The sequence below is a fragment of the Thunnus thynnus genome, chromosome 8 (genome assembly GCF_963924715.1).
Source record: "Thunnus thynnus chromosome 8, fThuThy2.1, whole genome shotgun sequence".
In the NCBI taxonomy this organism is placed as follows: Eukaryota; Metazoa; Chordata; class Actinopteri; order Scombriformes; family Scombridae; genus Thunnus; species Thunnus thynnus.
The window spans coordinates 19,518,449-19,532,189 of record NC_089524.1 but is presented as its reverse complement, the minus strand read 5'-3'; the positions used below and the strand labels follow the sequence as shown (position 1 = coordinate 19,532,189).

At 39.7% G+C, this 13,741-nt stretch overlaps 1 protein-coding gene across 1 annotated transcript in view; it reads right to left on the bottom strand.

Annotated features, from left to right (window-relative positions):
* LOC137187806 (voltage-dependent R-type calcium channel subunit alpha-1E) overlaps positions 1–13,741 on the bottom strand; it is a 103,498-nt gene that overhangs the window by 81,248 nt on the left and 8,509 nt on the right. Inside the window, exon 2 of the mRNA XM_067596990.1 lies at positions 10,835–11,403. Coding sequence (XP_067453091.1) covers positions 10,835–11,370 — 536 coding nt within the window. The 5' untranslated portion in view covers positions 11,371–11,403. The remainder of the gene's footprint in view (positions 1–10,834; positions 11,404–13,741) is intronic.

Sequence of the window (13,741 nt, the reverse complement as noted above, 5' to 3'; positions counted from 1 at the left end):
GAATCGACGGCGAATCACTAAGACTGTGGATTAGGGAGCCCTCTGGTGCAGCAAACAATGCTAATTTTACATTATCTGACTAAAAAGCATCAAATCAAACTTTAGCTTAAAATAGAAAATAGAAGAATAATTCATCAGTTCATGGTGCGTTTGCAGCTTCTGCCACTGCCTCTCGCCCTTTATAAACATTTCAGCATGCAAGGGGGTCCCAGTGTGAGGAGGACTGAGCCAAATTACACCTAAAAAGTGATTTTAAACTTTAAATGTGTGAGGTTTCACCTTCTCATTCTCATTGTAGCTCTGCATGAATAATTCTCAAGAAAATCTATTTAAATTATTCCACTTCTTGTGTGAATCCCCGGTTGGATCGATGCCTCTCAACATATTTACCCATTAATTTCAGATGCCGTCATAATATAAACAAATGATTACAGGCTAAACACCATCCATTTGTCTCATGAATGCATTCATGAGCCTGTCTGCGCAGTAAGCAGTTCTCAGTAGCTCCACTAGAGGTCAGAGACATGACGCTGAGGTTGCTGCTATGATGGACTCAGTTTGCTTACAAAGCACCTTCTACTCGTTTGTCAAAACTACTCCCTCATGGAGCAACATAAGTCACACAGCTGCAACATTTGGACTCCCTCCTGTTTTGGGGAGAAATGAATGTGATGAATATCTTTCTCTCTGTTTCTAACACACACACACACACACACACACACACACACTTAGGCGTGCCTCTGGCTTCTTTCCCTGCATATTAGCCTCAAACAAAGGCAAATGTGTGGATCTTGATGCCACACAACCCATCACTGAATTATAATCTCAAAACAGGGGCCACAAAGGGCAATTTAGATATAGCTAGGGCTCTCCCCTCTAAGCCCATTTGGCTTGAAAGCATCAGTGGCTGAAAGAAATCCTGTTGCACTACAAAGGTATTATTTGCTCCAATAAGCTAACTGCATTGAACTCTGAGAACACAGGACAATCATCTTTGATATTTAAATCTGAAGCTTTGAATTAACGAGTGGGAGTAAATTCAAGGTCTATGACGGGGGCCCACATTCATCCCGTTCAACATTTCAGGACTTTAATGTCCAAAGAGGCACATGACGGCCACAGTTTCAGCATGTACGCACACAAAAACATAATACCCACGTACACACACCCACACACGCATACACATACACACTGCTATCAAAGTAAATTAAGTATTAAAGCTTTGTGGTTGAATCGTTTATAAGACAGCTCACAAGCATAAAAAAGAGAAGCATGGAGGACTTATCACATTCCAATTTTTATATTAAAACTAAATCCCGCCTTAAGGTGTTAATTATAATAACTTTGCCAAAGAAGCAATTTAATTTTGAGAAAAAAGTTCAATCCTATGAAAAGGCCAAATCCAACAGTCTCTCAATACTTTCTGACTTCCCACTGTGTCTGTGGCTCTCAGCCTCAAGCCCACTGGTTCTAAATGAAGATCTTGTTTAAAAATCTTTTTAAAAAGGGTCACAAAAATGTTTCATTCTTAAAAAGGCTAAATACATTTCTAAAACAGCTGGGTATTGTAGTTTTTAACTATGTTACTTAAACAGCAGTTGATGGTGTCCTTGTTAGGGACTATTTTCAGGTGTGAATTTTGTGTCCTATAGTTTTTAACAGCTTTTGTACAACAATGAAGGTCAATGGCAGAGAAATACACTATATCAGGCTTTGGCTACACAAGCAATACTTGTTTGTAAGATGAATTCATGGTTCATGGGATTTGTTGACAATTTAAATCCTTTAAAATGCTGTGATTTGAATAACTGATTAATCTGATATTGATGAACCTTTGTGGAATACATGATTATATCCCTGATTTACAGCTTGACAATGAACAGAACATTCAAGACCCACATCACTTCCTGTCTTATGTTAGCTGATGGCCTGTTCCTTTTTTTGAAAAAGGGGGGGGGGGGGGTTAAATGTGCCTCTTCTCTAAGCAAACATCATTACCTGAGAGTGTTTTATTTGTCGGTGTGTGTGCACATATGGGGATGAACACAAAGTGCTGCTGTTTTCCTAGTAGACTTGCCTGGACAGCAGACCAGCTGCTCAGAAAAAGGTATCTCTCTAACATGCTTCTCTGAGAGACAAAGAACGAGTAAACACAGTTAATTAATCAATACACTGTAGTATATTTATCTATGTGGTTTATTGAATTTTTTTTTATTTTCAGGAAGAGGCAGCTTTATTTATAGAGCATACTTCATAACATGGAAACTCAATGTGCTTTACATTTAAAAGAGAGACATAAATACATCAAGCATATGCAATGCAGTGGGGAAAAGGGGGGAGGGGGAGTAGATTAAAAGATTATAAAAAAATAAAGAAACAACATATTTATACATAACTCACAATACCCACATACACACACATACTCAAGGAAGGTCATACATAGGTTGAACTACAGATATACACTCATGCACACACACACATAAATCAGATCATGGTCACTTTTTTGGACATTACATAGACTTACATTAATTTCCTGGAGACTTAATCTAACCACTGACCCAAAAATCAGCTTTTTCCCCAATTGGGGACATGACTTTTGTCCCCAGTTGGACAAGCTGTCCCCAGTTAACTGGTCCTAAGTCTGAAATTTGTCCCCAAAAATAGCCTATGACAAACCATACACACACACACACACACAAACACTATTCATTGGCCTGATAAAACAGGAAGGTTTTGAGCTTAGCTTTAAATGTGGATACAGTTACATAAATGCACCTTTACTAGCTACTGATCTTATTCTGGAGGGGAGCTGAACCATGTAGTGCCTTAAAAACTAATTGGAGGATTTTAAAGTGAATTCTCTTTTGAATGGGAAGCCAATGACGTGATATAAGTATTGGAGTAATGTGATGATGTTTTCTTGTACCGATAGAATATGTTAATATGTTTTCTTTTTATAACTTAATTTAATTTTCTTATGCATGATTGTGAATGAGTTTGATATAGCTTTATGCTCCTCTGGCAGCATTTTCCAGAGGCACAATTAAGCTACACGTCTTAGCGTGCACTTCTTTAAAAGATAAAAATGTAAATTGACACTAAAATTCTGTCCAGTCCAGAACCTCAAGCATAATTTTAAATATTGCTTGTAGTGAGTTATCAGCACATCTATGTTTTTTAATTATTAAACAGATAATAAATTTTGATCTACGCATGTGCCTGCAAACCATGCACATTTAGACTCCGACTCAGAGCTGTGTGTGTGTGTGTGTGTGTGTGTGTGTGTGTGTGTGTGTGTGTGTGTGTGTGTACAATAGTAAATGAGAGAGCATGCTGCCTTCATGTGGTGTTCAATGGGAGGACCGGAGGCTATATTTCATAGAGGATTCCCTCAGGAGATGTAGGTGGTGTCAGTAAAGCAGGGCATGAGCCCAGAGATGCATGGTAGTAACATTTAAGGCTATAATGGGGAAAAGGGAATGGGGGCATCTTGGAGATATTCTGTGGTGAGAGAATATATAGGCCATCTGATGGTGCTGTGCTCTTAAATACCATCATGTTCAGGTTTAATCAAAAATTTAAAGACCATTTCTGAAACAGAAATGGTGACTGAAGCTAACTAAGGCCATTTTTTAATATTATGTTTTGGCATTTTTGCATTTATTAATGGTGACAGAGATTGGCAGGAACATGGGGGGAGAGAAAGGGATAACATGCAACAAAGGATCCAGCCGGAATCAAAGCAGGGAGATTGCAATTATAAGGTATACGTCACTAAAGTCAAACTAATTCTTTAGTCTTTGCAGAACCTTTAATCATCAAAACCAAAGAGAACAATAACAGTGTATTTTGTTCATCAGGGGCTTTATATAAACCATTCTGTCACAAATGTGAGAGCAACACAAGGGGACACACACACAAAATCCATCAAAAAAGTTCATACCACTACAGCCTGTGTCTGTCTCTTTCCTCTTTGCTGCACTCTCAAACTCTTTCTCATCCCTTCACTGCTTTCATTTTGCACCCCAGAGCAACATTTAGTCAAACTCGGACACCATCATCTGCTGACAGATCACACATCTCAGTAACTCATCATCTCTCTCCATCTCTGTGAGGGTCATCGACAATGTCAGTTTGCAACATTTTGCAATCCACACCCAGGGAGAGAGAAAGAGAAAGCAAAGAAGAAGCAAAGAGAGAGAATGAATGCAGCAGTATTATCATTTTATCGCTTAATGAGACGCTCTCCACCATAAACGCACCACAAACAAATATGTCCTTGTCATGAAACAAATATGCCGGCCTGAATTAAATGAAAACATTTCTATAGAGTGTGCGAGTGAACAAACATTTCTACACTTTTCCCTCGACACATATTCTCTCTCAATAATGCCGCCGTCTCCATTCTGCATACTGTTTGACAGACACATGGTTTTGTGGCATGGAAAATGGCTTTTCAGCATGTCATCATTAATAATTCACTTATGACAAACAGCTCTGACATTTACACTGCGCTGGGTGTCTGTCTGACACTGACAGCGAGACAATAATGAAGGAGAAGGAGACAGAGAGGGGGAGAGACGGATTCTCTCTCAGTTGTCTACTAATGAAATTAGAAAGGATCAGGACTACTAAAGTGTCAAACCTTCAGTAGTAAAACACTGATTGAAGCTGCCTATGATGACCTTTTTAGAAATTGTCCATTGACAACAAATTGAGTTGAAGTGAGTTTCTGTAGCTTTAAGAAACATGAACAATGAAGGAAAAGGAAACAAATCCAATGTGGCAGAAGATTAACTTAAAGGTGCAGTTGAGACCCTTAAGCAAATCTAGTGAAATTGGTATGAATGAACAATGACATTTAAATTGCATTCCTTGCTAACCAATTATGCCTCTGTTTGAAACATCAATCACATGCTCCCTCAGCTTTCCACAGGCAAACGTGAATAAAGAACATGTGAATGAGCTGCTGGCAGACTAAGTGATGGACTTTTTAAATCCCTGCGTCTCTTCTCCTGAATATCTGTCTGACTCGCAGCTCAACAGGTAGAGAATAAACCAAAGTGTGAGGTCCTCTGAGGGCAGCATCGTGCAGACTCTCTTTCAGAGCTAATGCTTTGTGGGCAGACAAACACTGAGAGAAGCAGACAGATTGAAACCAGAGGTGGTATCACCGTTTCCCGGACTATATTACTGGTTCTCCACTCTGTAGAGCTGCTTCGCAAAACACACTGAGTTTCATCTGAGAAAAGACAGAAACAACAACAACAAATTTCATGGATCAAACTGTGCAGATATTTTTCCTTTGGGTGTTATTTTAAAAATAATAACTTAGGAAACAAAGTTTTAGCTTTTATACAACAGTCATGTCTGTATCGACTAGAAACCTTTCTTTAAGAAAGATAGAAAACAAGTAAAAACAAATAGAGACAGGTATAAGGGATTATTAAAATGTTTTAAATGCATCTTTGATCAGTCACATTACTCACTTGAAACATGTAATATTAAATAGATCGTCAGCATTGTACAGACATTTTGTCAAATTAATGTTCATGCTGGATATTAACAAGTACCTTAGCAGATTTCTGACAAAATCATCAAAGTCATTTGGTTACAGTGTTGCTAAGCTCAAATGCTTTATGCAGATTTAAACTGAACCCTGTAGTAGAGCACCTCTACCTCTTTGTGCTGGTGGATAAATAATGAGGTTTGTGCTTGGTGAATAAAGAATGAAAACAGTAACCCTACTGCAAACAGGCAATTTTCCAACAGCAGCGGTGAGCAATGGACGCTTTATGGATGGCCAGAGGCACAGCCAGTGTGTTTCAATCACGTTGTGATCAGAAGAAATGAGGATCACACACAGTCTGTCCAAGTCTGTAAACACCCCTGCCGAGAATAGTATCAACACAGGACACACAGGACACACAGCCTCACGCAGATAACCACTGATAACACAGTGTATAGTGTATATATATATATATATATATATATATATATATATATATACACACACACACACACACACACACACACACACAATGATAGTGTGCTGGTGTCTTCATCTTTTATCTGTAACCACTGTGGTCTGCTGCGTTTCCAGGATACATCACCTGTGAAGTATTGGATGAATTGTTGATTTGACAACTCTCAGCATGTTTTCAGTGCACAGATGTTTATATATGTGCATGTGTGTGTTATCGGTCAGCATACATAGTATGTCAGGTCATGAAAGAATGAGAAATCCTTGTGATTCCTCCTTGGGTGTTACTGCAGAGAAATCTGTTTGGGGACAACTATGAGGGTTTGAAGGTTTGAATGATTCAACTCCAAAACTGGGGTATGATTTTCACTAAATAATAAAATGCTGTTCTGAGTTCCTGATTTAACTGGTAGGAATCAGTTGTTTTTGCCCTGCAAATTTAATGATTTCTTTGGAAAAGGCCCTGATGAAAATGTTTTAATGAGCATCACAATTACCTACCTCATTTACCAAAAGTTAAACAAACCTCTAATAATACAAAGGGTTAGGGTTAGTGGGGTTAGGGGTTAGGGTTAGAGATTTTAGTCTCTCTTTCTACATTGTCAGAGTACAAGAGTATCCAATCTGATTTTACTCACCTTTCCCAATGCTTTTAGTAAAACATTTAAGTAATAACTTGGACAGATGATGTATGCATGTTTACCTTTTTGCTTGTGAGGGGGAGAGGAAGAAGGAGTGCTGTTTACTCTCCTTTTGAAATGTCTTTAAATAACAGGATGCTTTAGTAATTACTGTCCAATTCAGTCCTCCAGAGACACTGGAGTGCCTCTATTGTATCATCACTGCACTCAACCACTTCAGTCTCATTCATCCTGCATCCCTTTACTGTAAATGTGTGCCGGCAGAGTTGAGGAGTGTGTAAGAGCCCTCATTCAGAGCAGAAGAAAAGTGACAAACACAGGGCTGCAGGTGTGACATTGGACCCAGAAGAATAGAAATCAAAGAAAATCAAGGAACTAATTTGAGAGACACACAATCTAGTCAATCTACACAATCTGCTTGTACTCACAAGATGACAACTAAGTGTTCCCAGAGTACATCAAATATCATTCTGGGGTAGAGCCTCATTCACAGTTCTATCACTGGGAAACTGGCCTGGTGCTTATATGCTAGATAGTCTTGCAACTCTTTCAGAACTCTGCTGTGGCTCAGTTTCCAAGTTTAGCTTAATGACTCGTGGATTTAGCATATGCTGCCATTAGTTTAGCATCTCTAACTTCCTTGAATCTCTGGCTTGCAACATTTAAATTAACCACTACTCCCACAAAGATAACAGTTCTTCTTTTACTGCCTCTCTCTTCAGTGAAACCAGCAACACCAGACATGAAACTGAAGACCTTAAGCTGATACTGAGGGTCTGTCTTGGGAAGTGGTGGAAAATAAGTGAATCCAGTAACAGAAGTACTCTGTTTGAGTACAATTTGAAGATACTTTTACTTTATGTGAATATTTCCATTTAATGCTTCTTTATAATTCTACTGCAGGTAAATATTGTACATTATACTCCACTCCATCTGTCTGACAACTATAGTTACTAGTTACTTAACAGATTAAGATTTTACATTAAAAAAACATATGATAAGCTGATGAAATATAATGCATTGCAAGATTAAACCAGTGACTCGCAACCTTTTTGGCTTGTGACCCAGAACAAAAAATGGGATCTCACAAATCCAGGTGCCTCACTAAAAAATACTGTATGTCAAGGTGAAAACATCCAGAACCTTTCCACTTGATACTTTGGCATGAAAATCATGTCATTGTGAGTTTGAGTATCTCCCAATTTATACAATAAACAAACTCTCTCTCCTTCTCTCTATGCCACCTTTTCTCTCAGAAATTAAAGCACATTGAACGCACACACACACACAGCATCGAGGTCAAATAGAGTCCAAAAGATTTTTAGTGCTCTCCTCTATTTTGTGACCAATGTCTACTCCTGATACAGTTGAAATGCCAGATAGATTCAGTCTGATTACTGTCATTACAGTCACGTTAAAGCCAACACTAAGTACTGCTATTTCATCGAGCACTTCCGAAAGGATGTCTTTATCCAGACCTCCACATGTGAAATGCTACAAATGCCCACACACACACATAGTAGATGCACATACACGCACATGCATCTGTTATACAAACACAAACAAACAAAACACAGTCAACCCCCTGTTAAAAGCAGAACAAGGTACCAGAATTGGAGGCTTAATTGCCTCATTTACAAAGCAGTGTTTTCTGCTTCAACATGTCTTTCAACTAAGGCTCTGTGTGTGACATGAGAATCTTTCAGAAGATGCCATTTGAAAGGCACATAAAACATGAACAAGGACAGAGTCAGTGGCTCATAGAGTCTGCATTGCTCATTACAGGCTACAAAATAAGAGGTTTGTAAGGAAAAAGCACACTGACGATTTTGTAATTAGCCAACAGATGGACTAAAAATGTACAGTTTGACCTCAAAAACTCTCACACTAAAATTTCTAAAAGAGCGTTCATCTTCCAGGGAACATTAATATCCACAACAAATTTCATGCCAGTGGTTACTTTGCATACAACACTGATAATTTGGCCCAGGGGTGTGCTAGAGGGAAGGTCACATAATGCTCTAATTGGGCAGAGATGCTCTTAGAGGCAGGAAATTTCATGGCAACCTGAAATTTGGCCTGATGACGACACTTGAGACACACTAAGACATTAAGAAAAGTCTTCTGGGAGTCATGGATATCCACAGTAAATGTCATGGAGGTTTTACCCCTGGTGTCCAAGATACTTTGTCATGAGCAAAGTAAGGGTCGAAAGGAAATTTTGACCTGATGGTGGTGCTATATGAGAGTTCATGTGGTCACCACAATTATTAGGAATAATTCATTTAAATATCATGGCAATCTGGCCAGTAGTTGCTGAAGTATCTTGCTATAAAGACCAAGATTAATCAAGGGACAAATACAATTACTCTGCTAATAGCAGGTAAAAAACTCACATAAGCTTTTTCATAACACATTTCTCCTATTTGGTCTAAAATCACACTACTTCCCTTTGAAAAACAAAAGCAGGTGCACACTTTGACTCAGGTGCAACATCTCATTTTCCATCCTCATGTCAGGTGGCTGTGGGTTTGCCTGTAAGTGGCCCTGAGAGGTAGATGTTCATGGTTGTAACAGATCCTGACTCACTCTGGTCATTGTCCCTGCAGCAGCAGAAGTGTAAATCTGACATCTAGTATTATAATAATTATATCAGGCAGGCCAGAGAATAGTTATCCAGTCCATGACCAAGGATCTCTACAGGCCTGGTAATCCAGTAATTGTCCACATCAACTACTGTCACGTGGACTTAAATATCAAATTCAAATGGAAAAGTTCTCATTCAAAATTACTCCTCTAATTCCTAGTTTACATTTTGCCTCTTCCCTCCTTATGAAATCTCCTCCATTCATTGTTCGTCATCCACCTCCTCTCTCTTTCACTCTCTCTCTCTCCTCTACTCCATCACACTCCCCAAGCCTCTGTCTCTTAAGCTATAGACGTAACTCAGCATGGGATGTGGCATCCTGTACCTGTGGTGAGGAAATGGGAGGGGGTGGGGGTGGGGGGGTGGGGGAGGCACAGTGGGGGCCAACACCACTAGAGTTGTCAGCAGGGAAACAGAGGGGGGCGTCACCACCATAATCAGCTAGAAATTCCACAGCGCTGCAGGGCAGGAAACCGGTAAATACATAAACACATAGGCACTTTCACAATCACACATACGCATGGTATGAGCATGTGAATGAGCATACAGTAAACACACACACACTTAGAGTACACACACATACATAGTATATGCTTATAATGACTGACTGAGCATTAGAATTATCATCATTGTGTCAGTGACTGGGATGACAATGTAATAACCAGCTGCTTTTATGATCATCAGTTCGATCAAGACACTCGTTTCTCTCTTCAACTGCAGGATGCACAATTAAACGTGCAATCATATCCCAAAAAAACACTAAACACAAATCCATACTTTGAATATTTTGGGGCATCATTGTCATTGTAACTTCTGTGAACACATACATTATCCTTGTAGTGGGTTTGACAATACTAATGAGAAAACTTGTGATCATGTTTTTTTATTTCTTAGATTTTTTTTTTTCTAATTGTACCCAAAGAGAGAAATCTGAGAGCAGGTGTCAACACTGGTTTTGTCTTATATTCTTAACTGATTATACAGAAAGTTTACTATATGACCATATATGTACTGTAGAAATAAAATTACTGTGATAGGAGATTGTGTCTGTATCATCCACTTCTACCTGATCCCTCACTGTGTCATTGAACTACACAAATAACACCAAAGCTTAGTCACATGAAAGCTAAACATTATATCCATTTCAGCTGCACAGATTTGTCCAAATAAAACTTGGTCTCAGGTATACTGACATCCCTGCTCACAGTGAGAGAATAATAGAAGCTTAAAGTGCCACAGAGTCTGGATATTAAATTTTGTCTCAATAAAGTTAAATTAAACAAGTGAGGCAGAGAATGAATTGAACTCTGAGACTACAAAATTGCTTTCAATACTATATTTTAACATGTAATGTAGTATGTTAACTTAATGCTATTTCAATAAAAAGCAGTTCCTGTTATCATATTAACACATGTTGACATTGTATACAGCTGTTTTGTTGTGGGCTGTTTCTCCATTCTATGAGAATTGTGAGCAGATGTGATGTTTCAGACCATTCAGAAAAACAGCCGTGTAGAAAACGCCCAGTGTGTTCTAGTACGTAAGTGTCAGCATCATACTCACTCCCACTCCTTGCGTCGTGCTTGTGGTGTGCTTTGTATCTTATGAGCCTGGTGGGCTTTCACGATGTCCCTCTGCTCGATCAGGCCGCCCCTACGCCTCTTCATCACATTGGGACTAACCACCAAATCTCCATCGACCCCCAGCATTCCCCCTCCGACTTCGAAAGATGAGGTCACATCAAGAGAGAGGCCGAGGCGGTTCTGGTGTAGAGGTGGAGCGTGGGCGGACGTGTGTGGGAGGTAGAGGGTGTCATAGCTGGTCGAGAGACTCAGAGGCTCCAGGAGGGAGTGGGACCCAGAAAACAGGCTCGACCCTCTGACCAGTCCTGCGCGATGCTTCTGCCAGCTTTCACAGTCCACCGGGGACGTGTGGGGGATTTGGCGCCTGGGGGTACTGCTACCACACATCTCCCCCATGCCAAGACCCAGACCATCATCTGGACACTCTGGCCCTCCCGAGGTTCTAGGTAGCCCCAAAGCATTGTGGTCCCCTGTCAGAGATTGAGAGCTGACCGAACAGGAGCCCAGTTCCAGCATGGTCGAAAGACTGCCCGGGATCTCAGCATAGTGCTGCAGGAAGGAGCAGGAATGAGGGAGAGGGAATGTAACAGGGGGAAGAGAAGTGAGAGAGATATTATATTAATGTACAATCATTAATAGACATCAAAGAGTCACAAAAAAGTTCATTTCCATGCTACTTTTATTGTGTTTTTAACAGAGGCTGTACAGACGCGGTATAGCTACATCAACCCCACTTACCGGTGCAGAAACCCAAACAGTCTGTCTGTGTAGCTGTGTTGGTTTACAGCCACACCAGTCAAAAGCCTGAAGAAATGCAACTTCTGTGTAAGTTATGCATCCGTTCAGCTGAGCCTCAGAGGCAATTTGCCAACAGCCCAACAGCTTTCACTGTCCTCAGTCAGTTTAAAATATTACCAGTCCTCTGAGCATCAGAACCAATTAGATCAGCTGTAATGCAGCCCTCAAAACAAACAATCACATAATACTGCCAGTGCCACGCTTATTGGTGCAATTAGGAAGAGGGAGGAAGGAGAAGGAAAGTCATTTCATCAACCCATTTTCTCCTTTATCTGGTAGGAACATTGAGATCTAGTCTGGTTTCAGGTATGTGCACACAGCATATTATAAAGCTACAAAAACCTCTTTACTGCTCCTGCTTTACTGAGCCATTGCAATTTTAGTTAGCAGAATGTTAGATTTACAGTCCCTTTGAGAGGAAAGGCTCTAAATAATTTGGGTAGTGAAGAGATTGAGCAGTAAAAAGAGGATGTATAGTTGTATAGTGCAGATAAGATGAAATGATTAAATCTATTCATCATCAGCTTAAAATCCACTAGACTGCTAAAGCACCCTGAGAGTGGACAATAAGTGGACACGCTGTTGTGAATGAGGCGCTGTTGAGGCGATGATGGTATCACTCGTACAAGAAAGCTGAGCCTCTTTGATTTCAAGAGGTCTCCACTCACACCTCCAGATATCAAAAATGTTTTTTAACAAACTAAATGAACACACTGCTTGATTTACTGATGTAGGGGGAATAACCAGGCCACGCCTTAGGCTGAGAAGCAGCAGATATGATACAATGCTCTCAAATAAATCAGCAACAATTTGATTCATTAAATTCACGAGGCAGAAAGTGGTATAATTTTCAGGGATAAAAATAAATGAAATAAAAGAAAAAAAAAGTGACAAAAAATACTGCATATTAATCATCAAACACAATGTTTTCCCAAGGCATGGATGACTGGCTCACCTCATTAGAGCTGTTTGAAGTAGGCCAGTTGGTGACAGTGTTATAACTGTTGTTCAGTGGTCCTATTATTTGCCATGGACCCACATGAAAGAGTCTGTCTAAAACCGAAAATGCACTATTGGGTAAATTATCCAAAGGAAACTGATTTGAGGTTTGTTTGTCTGATCTAAAAAGTTTCATTGTGTCAAATAAATGTTGTTACAACTTGTGTTGCCTCCAAATGGCCAGAGAAATTAATTAAGGTGCGTTTAAGTGAGCTCTCTCTTTTTCACTGAGAATGCAGTCAAACATTATAATTAGTGTCAAAGTTTTTGGAGAAGCCATCCTCATTGCTACTGTAGCTTTGCATTTCAAATCTCACCCTAGCAGGCAAATCATCATACTTCAGTGCTTTTTCCAGCTATTCTCTGAACTAGCTTCATCCATCAAAGATTCATTATAATAAGAGACACAGCAACAAAGAGGCAGTCAAACAGTCAACATAGTGTCCTTAAGCCGCACTGCTACAAGAGGACCATTACTCAACCTCTCTGACAACTCTATTAAATACATATATTATTTTTTTCACACAGAGGGACTGATGAAGAAACAAACTGAGTGTAATAGTTAAAGACACCTTTATGACCACTGCAATCGGATATGGTGTTATCCTCCCCACATGACTAAAGTACTGCCATTATGGTCCTTACTGTTTGGAATGACCTACCTTGCCTAAAATCAATAAATCATGAGTCAATTCTTGAAACAAACTTTTACAGGTTTCCTTTTTAAGCCAAACAATCAGTGGTGTTTTATAGTTTCTGATTGACCGTGCTCATTACCTCTGACACCTTAAATTCCTTGCTCTCTGGGGGCTTCATGGTATATAATAACATTGCTGCTGCTCTGGAACCCAGACAGCAACGGGTTAAAGTGGTAAAGTGGCTTTAATTGTGGCTGCTTAATGAACATGAGCTGAGCTTCCAATAAAGGCAGAAAACACCTGTTGTGGCCAAGTCCTTCCCTCTTCCTCCTCTTTCCCACCTTTACTGAGTGAAATACAGTATACGCATATGAATATATTTACATTTGTCCATATAATCGTCCATTGTGTGGTTCCTGGCAGGGAGAAGCTTTGTCTGAGATGTGGCAGGA